Raw genomic sequence first — 15,304 nt, 5'->3', positions numbered from 1 at the left:
GGACCAAACATATTGAAGTTGACTGCAATTATATTCGTGCTCAAGTTCAATCCAAGGTGATAGACACCGTGTTCACACGCAGCCACGATCAACTTGCTGATTTATTCACAAAAGCACTAGACTCTACTCAATTTCAGCGTTTGTTGTGCAAGCTTGGATTAATCAATCCCCTTGATCCAGCTTGAGGGAGTGTATTGAAACCGGGTTGTATGGATGGGTTGTATGTATGAGTTGTCATCCTCACCATAGCTTGTCATTCACCTGTTGGAAATGTGCCCTAAAACCAATCATATGATGATACTTTACGGACATTTCACATGTTAAACTAATCTAGTTTAATATCAAGGGCATAGATTATTGTTTTAAGCCGTCTCATATAAATGTTATATGCTTAAACGATAAGTCCAAGGAATATGTGATTGGGAGAATACGATCTAAAGAAGTTAGATTCATGAGACTATTCTTTCGTAGACACATCCTAAACGGATTGCCAATTGGGCATTGACAGTCCGTTAAGATCAGTACGTGCTGTGTCTTCTATCAGGAAGAGTGACTAGTCTCGAGTCATTGGTGTGTGTGACATCAAGACAGGTACGTAGGTGCTCAATAGAGAATGAGTTCACTGAACACGATCAACGAAGAGTTCTCATATTCATGTCACATGAGAACTCATGGTTGGGATAATGCAAAGTAGTCCTTTGACCTGAGGCATCACAGCTGTCTTGTGGTTAAGTCCTTGATCTTTGATTATGTCAAAGTCACCCCATCCGCGGGTGTCCACGGCATCGTTGGGGTTAAGCTACTTAGCCATGGAGGCAAGTGAATGCGCAACAAGGGATCTCTAACCTTCAAACCGTTTGAGGGAGAATACTCTATGATATGATTAAGAATCTTTGGCCAAAGTATGAATGAGATTTAGGAAGGCATTCCAAATCACATTCAAGGTAATCATATAAGCACACGAATCACATTGGATAGTAGACATGAATAAACTATCAAACCAAACAATGTGGTCAAGAGTATTGTATTAGAGAAAGACCGTATTGAATTTGTAATCCTAAACTGAATAGGTTCTCCACCTCTTCTGATTAGCTTGGGTAACCATGATATGCTGCTAGGTGTCACTCATGGTTTGTGGAAGCCCTAAACGTGTATAATCACTAAAGGGAGAATTGAAAGTAAGTTTCAATTCACAATCGATTTGAAAGAGTTTTAATCGCCCACTGCCTCGCTAAAAGGAACCTAATGGATCGTACACCGTGTAAGGTGGAGATTGAAGAAACAATGGAGATGAGTAAGAATAATTAAAAGGTTTAATTATTTATGGCAATGATTAATTAATATGTTAATTAATCAAACGAATAAGTTCGTTAAAGACCTCGGGATAGTTTTGGACCTTAAGGCCCAATGGGCTTCGAACGTCAAGCCCATTGACTTAAGTTGTATGACAATTTAATGAATAAAGATTCACAAAGGCCCAAAAGCCCAAATCCCTAATGTGGCCGGCCATATGTGTTGAATTAGTGTTTTTTGGTTCTTTAGGTCATTTATAGAAGTGACTATATAAAGAACTTTATAGCCTAAAATTCATTAAGGGTTCTTTTGGAGAAAATTGGTGAGAACATGTCTCTCCTTTTTCTCTCTAGGAGGAAGGCCCCCTTGGAGGGTGTATCTAGCCATACTACTACTCCAAGGTCACTCATTTCTTCTCCAATCTCTCCTTGGTGAAGAGACTTAGAGGTTCTCAATTTTGGGAACTTGGAGAAACCTATTCTTCCATCCAAATCCATAGATTTAAGATGCAAGGAATGAAGGCCCTCTCTTTGGGTGATTAGCCTTTGCTTATGCAAAGAGGAATCTACAAAGGTATAAATTTCAACTCACTTTGTTTTGAGTTGATTCATGGTTCACCAATCTACTAGGCTTTGAATTTCATGGGTAATGTTTTGTTTTTGAATGCATGCAAGCATGATTCCGTCTTTTAATTGTTAAATGCATGCTATAGATGTTATTCAAATGAACATGTTTTCACAAAATAATCCTTCAAGTGGTATCAGAGCCTAGGTCTAGTAGTTGGTGAATCCTTTTGGGTTTTGTAGTTCATAGTTTTGATTTAAAAGTTGTAATATGTTACAATCTTTATTCTTGTTTCTTTGAATGTAAATTTTGTTAGAAAATTTGCCATCTCAAATGTTGTAGATGTAGTTCATATGAGCATAAATATTGGAGCTAAAATTTGGTGCCATGATTTTGGGAAAATTCGGCCAAATACATAGGGTGATTTTTTGGGTTCTTGTTTGACTTGTTAAAAGTGTTTTAAAGTGACTTTTGAACCCCTATGTACCCTAGTTTGGTTATATGTTATTTCCCTAAAGTTTGAATGGTTTTGGAATGTTTTTGGGTGAAAAATGTTCATGGAAATTTTTTGAGTGTTTCATGAATGTTCTTCATTGTTCCTAACATTTTAGCCAAGAACAAAAAGTTTTGTGTTTTGATTCAAAGTTTTGATTTATTTCATAAAGTTTATGTTTTATGATTTTCAAATGTTTAAATGTTTTAGATATTTGTTTAAATGGTGTAAGAGATATTGGTGGGTGTGTAAGGATTAATTTCCTTTCACACACACCACTTGCACCACTTGATTGCTTTATGTCAAAACTCACAAATCAACACACACATCACTCCATTTCTTCTTCCAAAACCGGCCACCCCCTAGTGGGGGTACTTTTGGGGTCTTTTATGCAATTACATAAAGTTTTGATACTTTTGTGTATTTGCACTTTGGCCCAAAAGTTTACGTTTTTACATTTAGGTCCAAAAACGCTAAAGGACAAATTGTTTTGCTCCTTTAATGAAGTTTTTACATTGTTTAAATTTTGGGTTCGAGTGTAATTACATGAAGTAGTGGACTTTTGTGTTCTTACAAAGTGACCCCAAAAGTTTATGTTTTTGCAATATTGCCCAAAGGTTGTGGTAATTGCATTTTGGCCCAAATTAGGTAGAGAACAAAATTGTTTTGTCTCTTTAAATGAGAATTGGATTTTCATTTCATTTAGCTCCATTTAAATCAATTTTATGGATACAAAAACCAAATGAAAATGTTGCATTCAATTTAATTAGTTAAAGTGTTAATTAATTAAAGGATGATTATGAACCTACGCCTAATATAATTGAGCTATGTGAAAGGCCGTTTCAAATTTGTTTGAACCATGGGAATGTGTAGATTAGATTTTGGTTGTAATTTGATTTGATCAAATGTTGTAAAAGGGCATAAGCCCTTCTTTACTTTAAGGTAATTTGTTTTATGCAAATGTTGTAATGAGCATAAGCTCACCTTTACTTTGAAGTACTTATTTCTTGCTTTATTTGATATGCATGAAAATGAAGTAGTTGGGTCCAACGCCCCTAAGACAACACGCCTTAATGTGATTAAACACGTAACTAAAATCAATCTCCATCCCTAGACCGAGATTCAACACAAGGCTCGTGTTGAATCTAAACAAAGGTTCATAGTCATCCTAAGGCCCTAAGGCAACTATATAGTCCATCAAATGAATGCAAAGTTTATGTTAGTAGTATCATATACTCTTGCTTTAAAAACCGTTTTATAAGCATAGTGGGAGTATTATATACAACTAAAACAATCATATGGACCAATAGTTGTAATAGGACCAAAATTGTTTTGATAAAGATTAAAATGAATATTTATATGTGATGAGACCTAAAACCCTCAACCAAACCATTATTAAGTTGATAAGCGTGAGAGTGCTTTGAACACTCTTTCGTGGCCTTCCACCGTGGTGGGCTTCAATCGTTTGTGACTCATACACCGTATTCGTCCAGTTCTGGGGTTGCAAAAGTATGTGCTTACATTCAGGAGAAGCCTATACACATATGATGAAGTGAAAGGTAGGCAACGAGTGTGGTCAATATGATATTCTTCTGAGGCCATTCTTGAACCCCTACTTGAACTAGCATGGTGGGAATGACTTAACTAAGTGCAATGTGCCAATATGATATTCTTCTGAGGCATCATTCTCTAGAGGCCAAACTAGATGGGTACTTGCAAGAGATGCAAATGAGTAAGCGTACTCTCTCATTATTATTAACGCTAGCCAATATGATTTTCTTCTGAGGTGGGCTTGGTAGTAGTGAGTCTCCCATACCCTACTAAAAGTTTCCTCCAAAACTCTCGAATTCCAATGAGGGATATGGAATTTGCCAAAAATAGTGGGTGGTGCTATTTGATTTAAAGACCCGAATCAAATGGCTTAAAATCAATCAATTTATATTCGTTATGTATTTGTTTACCAATATATTTGCAAACGCTATCCAACACTTGACAAATAAAAGCCGAAAGCTTTAATTTCCGGACTTGGTACTACAAAACCATAGATTGTCTTTAATGGCTTGTAAATGTACCTAAGTAGTCTCATCCTCACAATCTTCCTATTGATAATGTATCAGTAGAAGAATATGTTAGAAAATGTCTATCATAAAGAGGACAACACTTTTAATGTCATAATTCTTCAATTACAAATTGTTGTATGAAGAAATAAGAGTTGCTTTGAACAACCCTTAATCAATGCAAACATTAGTGCTTGTTTCTTTGTTACATGAACAAGGAACTTTAGAAGTAAGCACAAGGGCATGGACACTTTATGTGCCATGATTCTTCACTTACAAATTGTTGTATGAAGAAATGAGAGTTGCCTTGAACAACTCTTGAAAGTTTGTAATTATGTTTAGAACATAATGGTTGGTTGACAAAAATAGTCCATCAACATGGACTTATGATGATTTTGAATCATTGAGTGTTGAAGTGTTAAAACCACTTAACGAGACGGAAACTAGGCAAGGACTTCACCTTTGTTTCCTTATCCTAATGGTTCACTAAGTTTATTGTAAACTATGTAGTGAACAATAACCACATGCTCTCCAAAATGTTTGATGTGTATAACACAATTGAAATAAGTTTCAAGAGAGATAGTGGGAGTTTAGGGACCATGATTATTGTAGTCAAAGGTGAAAGTCAAATGAAGAAGATAAAAATTAACTCCAAGGGAACAAACTTTCTTTATAAAAGGATGGACATTGGAAGGGGTATTTGCAAGAAATGTCTTGCAAGTGTCAAGAACACACCTTTCGAAGGTGTTGTAAATTGTTCTTGAATAGTTCAAAACAGTTGGTTCTTCTACTTGAATGCTTGATTCCGTATTAGTAACTATGTTTTACAATCATTGTAAAAGTGTGACTAATAAGAAGTAGAAGATATATGAGAGAAGAAAAGGTGCTTCACATTCGGAACGTGAATAAAATATAGATCTCTGCGAAAGCAGATAGTACTTACTTCCTCATATGAACTACCAAAGAAATTGGAAAAACCAAAGATAGTCTTTACATTCCAATTTTAAGGAACTTAATTCCGTCACTATAGTAGAGATGGATGAATGCTTTGTTTGACAAAACATTGTTCTTTATTAATCAATGATTGGATTATAGTAATCTAATTGATTGTCTCTATAGTAGAGATGATATGGTAGTGTTAACTGTTTAGAATATAATGATGCTTAAAACCCAAAAGGTTGCAAGGTAGTGACTAATCCCAACTGAGTTGTGATACCTCTAAAACATAAGTTATGAGTTGGTGAAAAATGGATGCTTTGGATTGTTAGATCCGGATCCAATACCTTCTTATTAAAATTGTATAGAGGCGAAATGTTCGAATCTTTATTCTTTTGGAAAGAAGAAAGAATCACAAAGTTGTTGAGGTTAATTCACTTAGATGTTAGTGGCACTTGTCCACAACATAATACTACTCATGTTGTATGACGTTCACCGAAGATCACTCTCGGTTGGACTATAGTTTATTTTGAATAAACACAAGTCCGAATACTTTGCAAAAGGTTTCAAAGAATTCAAGAAATGTAAGTTAATGAGTAAGACGTCTAAAGTATTTACCTCCTTAGATTTGATCCAAGGAAAAGTAACACTTTAGATGAGTTTCCTTGAAAGATATCAAGGAAAGAAGCATCATAAGATAATGAATTTCTCCATTAGGAGAAGAACGAACTTGAATAAGATTTAGTTCGTTAGATGTTATCTATTACCCATATATAGGATATATACTTCTAAAAATAATATGATTGTAAATTAGAAGATCTTTCCAAAATTTTCATGACTCCATAAGATGTAGTTGGAAAGAAAGACAAATCTTAAGCATGTTAAGATTTGGGGTTGTGTGCTAATTAGCAATATTTGTTTGATAACAATCTTGTAGGATATCCTTAAATTAACTTTTGGATATCGCTTCTATAAACCAACTAACAAATGTTGTTTTGTTGGGTAGTTCATTGTAATCCTACAATGTGATTTGCCTAAGAGCTAATGAACGAGAGATAGAACTCAAATGATGGGTTCTTTGAGAGACAAGAAAGTAATCAACAAATATAACAACCTAGTTCCTATACCAAAGGCTCCAAGGTAGTCGAGAAGGATTTATAAACCGTCTCAGTTGAATGGTTTGAACTTTATGACTATGTCATAGAGTTACACCTCTTAATTCGAAAGAAATAAGAATAAAAATCCTTATGACTACATTGAGTGTATATATGATATATACTCAAGGAAATGGTAAAGTACCATTTGACCCGAAATAATGAAACCTTCATAAGCTAATTGGTAGCTTAAGGTGACTACAATCAAAGAGAATGGTTGACTTTGAAGAAACCATCTTTGAGATAGTCTAGGTTTCAATTAATTCGAAGATTGCTAGCTACAACTAAATTGTGATTCAATGTTTGGACATTATATGGGTTTCCGAAACCATTATTAAGATAGTCTTGATAATATATATCTAAAACTATAAATCACAAGACATGTAAGTTGTAGAGATCCATCCATCATGGATCTTAGCAAGCTAGTGGGAGCTATAAGCATCTTATGAGAAAAGGATCAAATCGTTTGATTTCTCATAAAGATGTAAATGAATCTTTTGTTTACTAGGTTTACAAAAGATTAGTGGGAGTTAATAATGTTCCTAAAATTTAAAATATATATATGATATATTAATTTTGGAAATGAAAAGAATACTTCTCCATTAAAGTTATGACTTTAATACATTATATGAAGATAGAATGTATATGGAAGTTAATCATGTTCCTAAAATTTAAATATATATATGATATATTAATTTTGGAAATGAAAAGAATACTTCTTCGTTAAAGTTATGACTTTAAAACATTATATGAAGATAGAATGTATATGGGAGACATAGTATATATACATGGGATGGAAATCTATATTGATAGATTTTAGGATATAATTGGATTATATCAAGCCCTAAATTTAGACAAAAGATGATAGGAAGTTTCTCATATGATGATGAACTTCAATCAAATGGACAACTCTAGTAAGCCTAAGGAGTTGCTCTTCTCAAAGAGAACGTACTCTTTGACTCCCAAAGAAATAATGCGTAAATAGAATCCTTTATGCATACGCAGAAAGGTGATTTATGTATTTCATATTGTATGAAAAACATTGATATGAGTTGTACCTAGAAAGGTGCAAGACAATATCAGTGCAAGCCCAGGATCAGAACCATGGCAACTGTCAAGTGAGTCCTTAAGTATTTAAGAAATACTAAAGGATAAATTCCTCAAAGCTCGAGGAAGAATTAGAGTAACGTAATGGAAGCGTAAATGTATTAGATTATGAATCTAATCCATCATTGGATGTTTCTTCATTATGAATGAAGAGATAAACAGATATATCTTTATTATGACTGAAGAGATATTTGGATCGAAACATTAAAGTAATGACTTTAGTGTGTTCCATTATGAATGCAAAATATATTGCCATATAGAAGTTTACAACAATGTTGTTTGGATGGGAAAGTTCATTTATGAACTCTCTATTCGGTTCCAACCAGAAAGTGTATGACACTAATGGGGCGATAGCTCAAGCTAGGGAATCAAGGTCTCATCAAGGTCCGAACTCAAATGAGAGACTGAACAACATGATTGAGAATCATGTATAATGGTGACGTCGTTATTCTCAAGGTTGCTTCTATGGATAACATATAGATATTCATTGTCTAGGCCTACTACTCAGCCATTTATGAAATGACTACAGAAGAGGTATCATCACTGATGAACAAGCTGATTGGCTCTAGTGCAAGTGGGAGATTGTTGGAAATGTGCCCTAAAACCAATCATATGATGATACTTTACGGACATTTCACATGTTAAACTAATCTAGTTTAATATCAAGGGCATAGATTATTGTTTTAAGCCGTCTCATATAAATGTTATATGCTTAAACGATAAGTCCAAGGAATATGTGATTGGGAGAATACGATCTAAAGAAGTTAGATTCATGAGATTATTCTTTCGTAGACACATCCTAAACGGATTGCCAATTGGGCATTGACAGTCCGTTAAGATCAATACGTGCTGTGTCTTCTCTCAGGGAGAGTGACTAGTCTCGAGTCATTGGTGTGTGTGACATCAAGACAAGTACGTAGGTGCTCAATAGAGAATGAGTTCACTGAACACGATCAACGAAGAGTTCTCATATTCATGTCACATGAGAACTCATGGTTGGGATAATGCAAAGTAGTCCTTTGACCTGAGGCATCACAGCTGCCTTGTGGTTAAGTCCTTGATCTTTGATTATGTCAAAGTCACCCCATCCGCGGGTGTCCACGGCATCGTTGGGGTTAAGCTACTTAGCCATGGAGGCAAGTGAATGCGCAACAAGGGATCTCTAACCTTCAAACCGTTTGAGGGAGAATACTCTATGATATGATTAAGAATCTTTGGCCAAAGTATGAATGAGATTTAGGAAGGCGTTCCAAATCACATTCAAGGTAATCATATAAGCACACGAATCACATTGGATAGTAGACATGAATAAACTATCAAACCAAACAATGTGGTCAAGAGTATTGTATTAGAGAAAGACCGTATTGAATTTGTAATCCTAAACTGAATAGGTTCTCCACCTCTTCTGATTAGCTTGGGTAACCATGATATGCTGCTAGGTGTCACTCATGGTTTGTGGAAGCCCTAAACGTGTATAATCACTAAAGGGAGAATTGAAAGTAAGTTTCAATTCACAATCGATTTGAAAGAGTTTTAATCGCCCACTGCCTCGCTAAAAGGAACCTAATGGATCGTACACCGTGTAAGGTGGAGATTGAAGAAACAATGGAGATGAGTAAGAATAATTAAAAGGTTTAATTATTTATGGCAATGATTAATTAATATGTTAATTAATCAAACGAATAAGTTCGTTAAAGACCTCGGGATAGTTTTGGACCTTAAGGCCCAATGGGCTTCGAACGTCAAGCCCATTGACTTAAGTTGTATGACAATTTAATGAATAAAGATTCACAAAGGCCCAAAAGCCCAAATCCCTAATGTGACCGGCCATATGTGTTGAATTAGGGTTTTTTGGTTCTTTAGGTCATTTATAGAAGTGACTATATAAAGAACTTTATAGCCTAAAATTCATTAAGGGTTCTTTTGGAGAAAATTGGTGAGAACATGTCTCTCCTTTTTCTCTCTAGGAGGAAGGCCCCCTTGGAGGGTGTATCTAGCCATACTTCTACTCCAAGGTCACTCATTTCTTCACCAATCTCTCCTTGGTGAAGAGACTTAGAGGTTCTCAATTTTGGGAACTTGGAGAAACCTATTCTTCCATCCAAATCCATAGATTTAAGATGCAAGGAATGAAGGCCCTCTCTTTGGGTGATTAGCCTTTGCTTATGCAAAGAGGAATCTACAAAGGTATAAATTTCAACTCACTTTGTTTTGAGTTGATTCATGGTTCACCAATCTACTAGGCTTTGAATTTCATGGGTAATGTTTTGTTTTTGAATGCATGCAAGCATGATTCCGCCTTTTAATTGTTAAATGCATGCTATAGATGTTATTCAAATAAACATGTTTTCACAAAATAATCCTTCATCACCTTACATCAACCTTTCTCCATAGCTTGTCATGCACTAATCACTTTCCATCATGGAAGAAAATGCCGATAATATAGGCGAAATATCGCCGATATTATCGGTTTTTCGGGAGGGCGATATTATAAGTGGTATCCGAATGGTTTTCGGCCAAATATCGCGATATTATCGATAATATCGATAATATCGCGATATTTTGGAAATATCGGCGAAATATCCATGGGTTGGTGGAATCGGAATTCGAGGCGACGTCGGAGAAGAACGCCGGAGACGGTGGGGCGATTCCCGGGCCAGTTTCGTCCCAAAAACCTTGCAAAAACACGAATTTTAACATCAATTTCACATATATACTTTAGATTTCACGCATGCATAAACGATTCAAGGCAGGGTGAAGTCGGTTTAGGGTTTAGGGTTTCAATGGAATCTCACCTGACGAAGACGAAGACGAACGATCCTTGCTCAGCGGCGCACCGCCACAGACGACTGAGACAACTCTGACTTCGCCAGAGCCACGATCAACAGCGAAGGGAGAAGAGAGATCGAGAGATCTCTGTGTGTGTGTGTGTGTTTAGGACTTGGGATAAGAGAGATCGGAGATCTCTCTTTGTATGTGGGTGTTTGGGAGAAGAGAGATCGGAGAATGGAGAAGAGAGATCGAGAGATCTCTGTGTGCGTGTGTGTGTTTGGGAGAAGAGAGATCGGAGATCTCTGTGAGTCCGATCTCTGTGTGTGCGTGTGTTGGATCTGATGTCAACCTGTGGAGCTCTCTGTGTGAGTGTGTGTGTGGGAGAAGAGAAGGGAGAAGAGAGATCGAGAGAGAGAGACTGAGGAGCTCTCTGTGTGAGTGTGTGTGTGGAAGAAGAGAAGGGAGAAGAGAGAACGAGAAGGATCGAGAAAGAGAGAGACTGAGGTTGTCTGCGTGCGTGCGTTGTGTGTGCGTGCGATGTGTCATTTGTGTATGTGTGTGTGTGTGGGTTCCTCCTGTCAGGAGGATACAACTCACTCAATATTCCCAACAAGTTTTACAATTATTTGGACAATTTCATGCAGCTTTTACAATTATAATTTGTATTCTTTTCAGACCATGAATGGTGGTCATTTGTGTGTGTGTGTGTGTGTGGGTTCGTCCTGTCAGGAGGACACATGACTCACTCCATATTCTCGACAAGTTTTACAATTATTTGGACAATTTCATGCAGCTTTTACCATTATAATTTGTAGTCTTTTCAAACCATGGGCGGTGGTTTCATTCAAAACCGTGTGCCAATATTGTTTTAAAAGGTGGAGTATCAGAGGTATTGTGTTATTCTTTCAAAGTTGTCATTGTGAAAAAATTTCAAGAGGTGGAGTATCAGAGGAGCCTTTTCGATTATTTTATTTCCCTTACCCCTTTCAAAGTCATTCCAGATCCAAAGCTTAAACACAAAGGGTTCCATATTTAAAGTAAGTTTACAAACTTATATTTATATTCTTATAATTTATACAACAACAAAAAAATTTGTGTGAACTCGTATGTTAATTTTTTAAGTAATTAATACTTGCATGTTAGTTTTTGTAAGTAATTAAGTAATGTTAACAATTGCATGTTAATTTTTTTAAGTAATTAAGTAATGTTAATACTTGCATGTTAGTTTTTGTAAGTAATTAAGTAATGTTAATAATTACATGTTAATTTTTTTTAAGTAATTAATACTTGCATGTTAGTTTTTGTAAGTAATTAAGTAATGTTAATACTTGCATGTTAGTTTTTGTAAGTAATTAAGTAATGTTAACAATTGCATGTTAATTTTTTTAAGTAATTAAGTAATGTTAATACTTGCATGTTAGTTTTTGTAAGTAATTAAGTATTGTTAACAATTACATGTTAATTTTTTTTAAGTACTTAAGTAATGTTGTATAATTATTCCCTAGGATAATTTTAATATGTTTAATGTTATTTATTATTTTATTTCCCTTACCATTTTCAAAGTCATTCTAGATCCATTCCAAAGCTTGAACACAAAGGGTTCCATATTTAAGGTAAGTTTACAAACTTATATTTATATTATTGTAATTTATACAACAACAAATAAATTTGTGTGGACTCGTATGTTAATTTTTTTAAGTAATTAATACTTGCATGTTAATTTTTGTAAGTAGTTAAGTAATGTTAACAATTACTTGTTAATTTTTGTAAGTAATTAAGTAATGTTGTATAATTATTCCCTAGGATAATTTTAATATGTTTAATGTTATTTATTATTTTATTAATATTAGGTTTTATTATCAAATAGGATTATTATTCATTAATATTAGGTTTTTTTATTATCAAATTGGATTATTATTCATTAAATTAGATTATTATAAAATTGGATTATTATTCATTAAATTGGATTATTCATTAAATTGGCTTATTATCAAATTGGACTATTCATTAAAGCCCACTCAATGTAGTCTCCAAACTTGACCTTAGGCCCAAATCTCAAACATAACCACACTTGGGTTGGGTTGGGTTGAACCAAAAGGTCCAAAACTTAGGGGAAAAAAAAAACGAATTATTCATTTTTATTCATTAATATTAGGTTTTTTTTATTATCAAATTGGATTATTCATTAATATTAGGTTTTTTTTATTATCAAATTGGATTATTCATTAAATTGGATTATTATTAAAGTGGATTATTATTAAATTGGATTATTATCAAAAAGGAATATTATTCATCACTATGTTTTATATTAGGATTATTTTCATGAAACATAATTATCATCATTTATAGTAGGATTATTTATATTAGGATTATTATCAAAAAGGAATATTATTCATCATTTATATTAGGATTATTTTTTTATCAAATTGGATTATTATTCATTAATATTAGGTTTTATTATTCCATATTATTTTTTTAATTACTTAAATTTTTACAATCATTTTCTTTACTTCATATTGTATTCTTCTGTAGAATAACTTTATTATTTAGGTTCTCTTAAAAAACTTTATTATTTAATTCTTTTGTCTAATTTTCATGAAAAATAAATGTAGGTACGTTTAAGATGTCTAGTGGAGCTAGTAAACGTGATCCAGCTTGGGAACATGGCGACCCAATAGACGGAAACAAACATGGCACAATTTGCAAATATTGTGGTCGGGTAATGAAGAGTGGTGGAGTGACACGACTTAAGTACCATCTTAGTGGATTAGATCCAGCAAAAAATGTCCAACGATGCGATAATGTCCCCCCAGAAGTGAAGGCATTCATCAGCACATTATTAAAAAATAAAAAACAGCAGAAGGAAAAGATGACACAAGGAATGGAAAATATTCGAGCTGGGCTACGGGGAGAAGTCTATGGCCAAGCGGTTGACAGTGATGATGATGACGATGAGGACGAATGTGATGATGACATGGGACCTGAAGAACGACGCAGTTTGAAACAAGCATTACGTGCCTCCAAACAGTCAGCATGGGAAAGAGAACACCTTCATAAAATTCCTAATAGGGGACAAGGTTCCGGGACAAGTGGTGGTGCACAAATGAGACGGGGAGGCAGTCTTAGAGAATCACAACCAACACCACCAATAGCCCCAAGTTTATATAAGTCATCCAACGCACGTCAAAAGAGTGTTTGGAGTTATTTCAAGGGAGGTAATGTGAAGGAGGGAATGGGGCGTCTAATTAGCAAGTTCTTTATCTATGAAAATGTCCCTGCTGCGAAGGCATCATCACATCATTTCAAAAATATGGTTGTGGGATGTCAACAGGCCGGTGTTGGAGTACAACCTCCCACTCCCTATGAGATAAGAAACAAATATTTGGATATGGAGTATAAAGACATTGGCGAGTATGTTAACAAGTTGAGGTCAAAGTGGGAAACTAATGGTTGCACAATCATGTGTGACGGATGGACCGGCCCGACCAGATTATCTATCATCAACTTCATGGTATACTCCAAGGGAAAGACAATTTTTTTGAAGTCTGTTGATGCTTCAGACCATATAAAGAATTACAAGTATATTTACAAATTATTGAGGGATGTAATCATGGAGGTGGGAGAGCATAATGTTGTCCAAGTCGTGACCGACAACGGTTCTGCATTTGTCAAAGCTGGAAAAAAAGTTAATGAAGCATCATAATGTGTTTTGGACATCATGTGCAGCACATTGTATTGATCTTATGTTTGAGGCAATGGGGAAGAGAGAGAATGTTGCTACTGTGGTCAAAAGAGCTAGAACGATCACAAATTATATTTACAATCACGGTTGGTTGTTGGCAAAGATGCGTGAATTTTGCAGAGGAGAAATTATTCGTCCAGCTACCACTCGATTCGCCACCAACTATATTGCATTAAACAGCCTACTCAAGAAGAAAGCAGGGTTGAAGCAACTATTCACTAGTGACGATTGGGCCAACCACAATTTCAGCCGCTCAAATACAGGTCGTATGGTGGAAAGTATAGTGCTTGATCATGCTTTTTGGAGTCAAACAGAACATGTGTGTCAAGTGTTTGAACCTCTTTACAAAGTTTTACGGATCGTTGACACAGAAGTGTATCCTACTATGGGGGCAGTATATGAGTTGATGCGTGTAGTGAAGGATGAATTGGAAAGAAAACATGGTGCAAGGTGGGTCGTAAAAATAATTGAAGACCAATGGTATAAAACATTATACCACGATTTGCATGCAGCAGGTATAAATTATGTCATAATTTGCAATTCATTTCTTTAGTTGCATAAGTATTATTTATCTTATTAGAGTATGTGTTTCTTTGAACAGCATATTATTTGAATCCCCGATACCAATACAGACCCGGTGTTGGAGATGATGGTAACCTTATACGTGCTGTACATAATGTATACTCTAAATTAGACCCTGCATCACCAGCAGTTGGCCAATTTGGAAATGAGGTACACAATTACTTAAATTATAATAATTACTTTGTTGGATTAAACTAACACAATTTATTGTATTCAGCTAACATGGTTTAAAGATGCAAGAAGAACATTTGGAGAACCAACATCAGTTGCTGCTCGAACAAATATGTCTCCTAGTGAGTATAAACATATTTCACTATAAGTTTATAATAGAATTTGTTGGAGTTATTAGGCTTATCAACATTATTTTTCATTGTAGCTGAATGGTGGATCATGTATGAGACCGATGCACCAACTGTGAGAAAGTTAGCAATAAAAGTATTATCACAAACAGCTTCCTCATCTGCTTGTGAAAGAAATTGGAGCACATTTGCACTCATACACACAAAGCAAAGAAATAAGTTGGCTCATAGTAGCTTGGAAAAATTAGTTTATTGCTACTACAACATGAAGCTTCAAATTCGAGATAAGGAAGCAGAAATCAATC

General features: G+C 34.9%; 1 protein-coding gene across 1 annotated transcript; it reads left to right on the top strand.

Annotated features, from left to right (window-relative positions):
- The first annotated feature begins 12,952 nt into the window (after positions 1 to 12,952).
- On the top strand, positions 12,953 to 14,894 carry LOC139195250 (uncharacterized). Its single transcript, XM_070820455.1, has 2 exons — positions 12,953 to 14,633; positions 14,720 to 14,894. The coding sequence occupies exon 1, from the start codon at positions 13,000 to 13,002 to the stop codon at positions 14,077 to 14,079; it is 1,080 nt and encodes a 359-aa protein (XP_070676556.1). The 5' UTR covers positions 12,953 to 12,999; the 3' UTR covers positions 14,080 to 14,633; positions 14,720 to 14,894.
- The last annotated feature ends 410 nt before the right edge of the window (positions 14,895 to 15,304 follow it).

Source organism: Malus domestica, chromosome 04 (genome assembly GCF_042453785.1).
Source record: "Malus domestica chromosome 04, GDT2T_hap1".
In the NCBI taxonomy this organism is placed as follows: Eukaryota; Viridiplantae; Streptophyta; class Magnoliopsida; order Rosales; family Rosaceae; genus Malus; species Malus domestica.
The sequence above is the reverse complement of the archived record's forward strand: the minus strand, read 5'-3'. Positions and strand labels throughout refer to the sequence as shown.

Bases quoted from the DNA above. Each gene is read 5' to 3' on its own strand.
- LOC139195250 (XM_070820455.1), top strand. From the start codon at position 13,000: ATGTCTAGTGGAGCTAGTAAACGTGATCCAGCTTGGGAACATGGCGAC.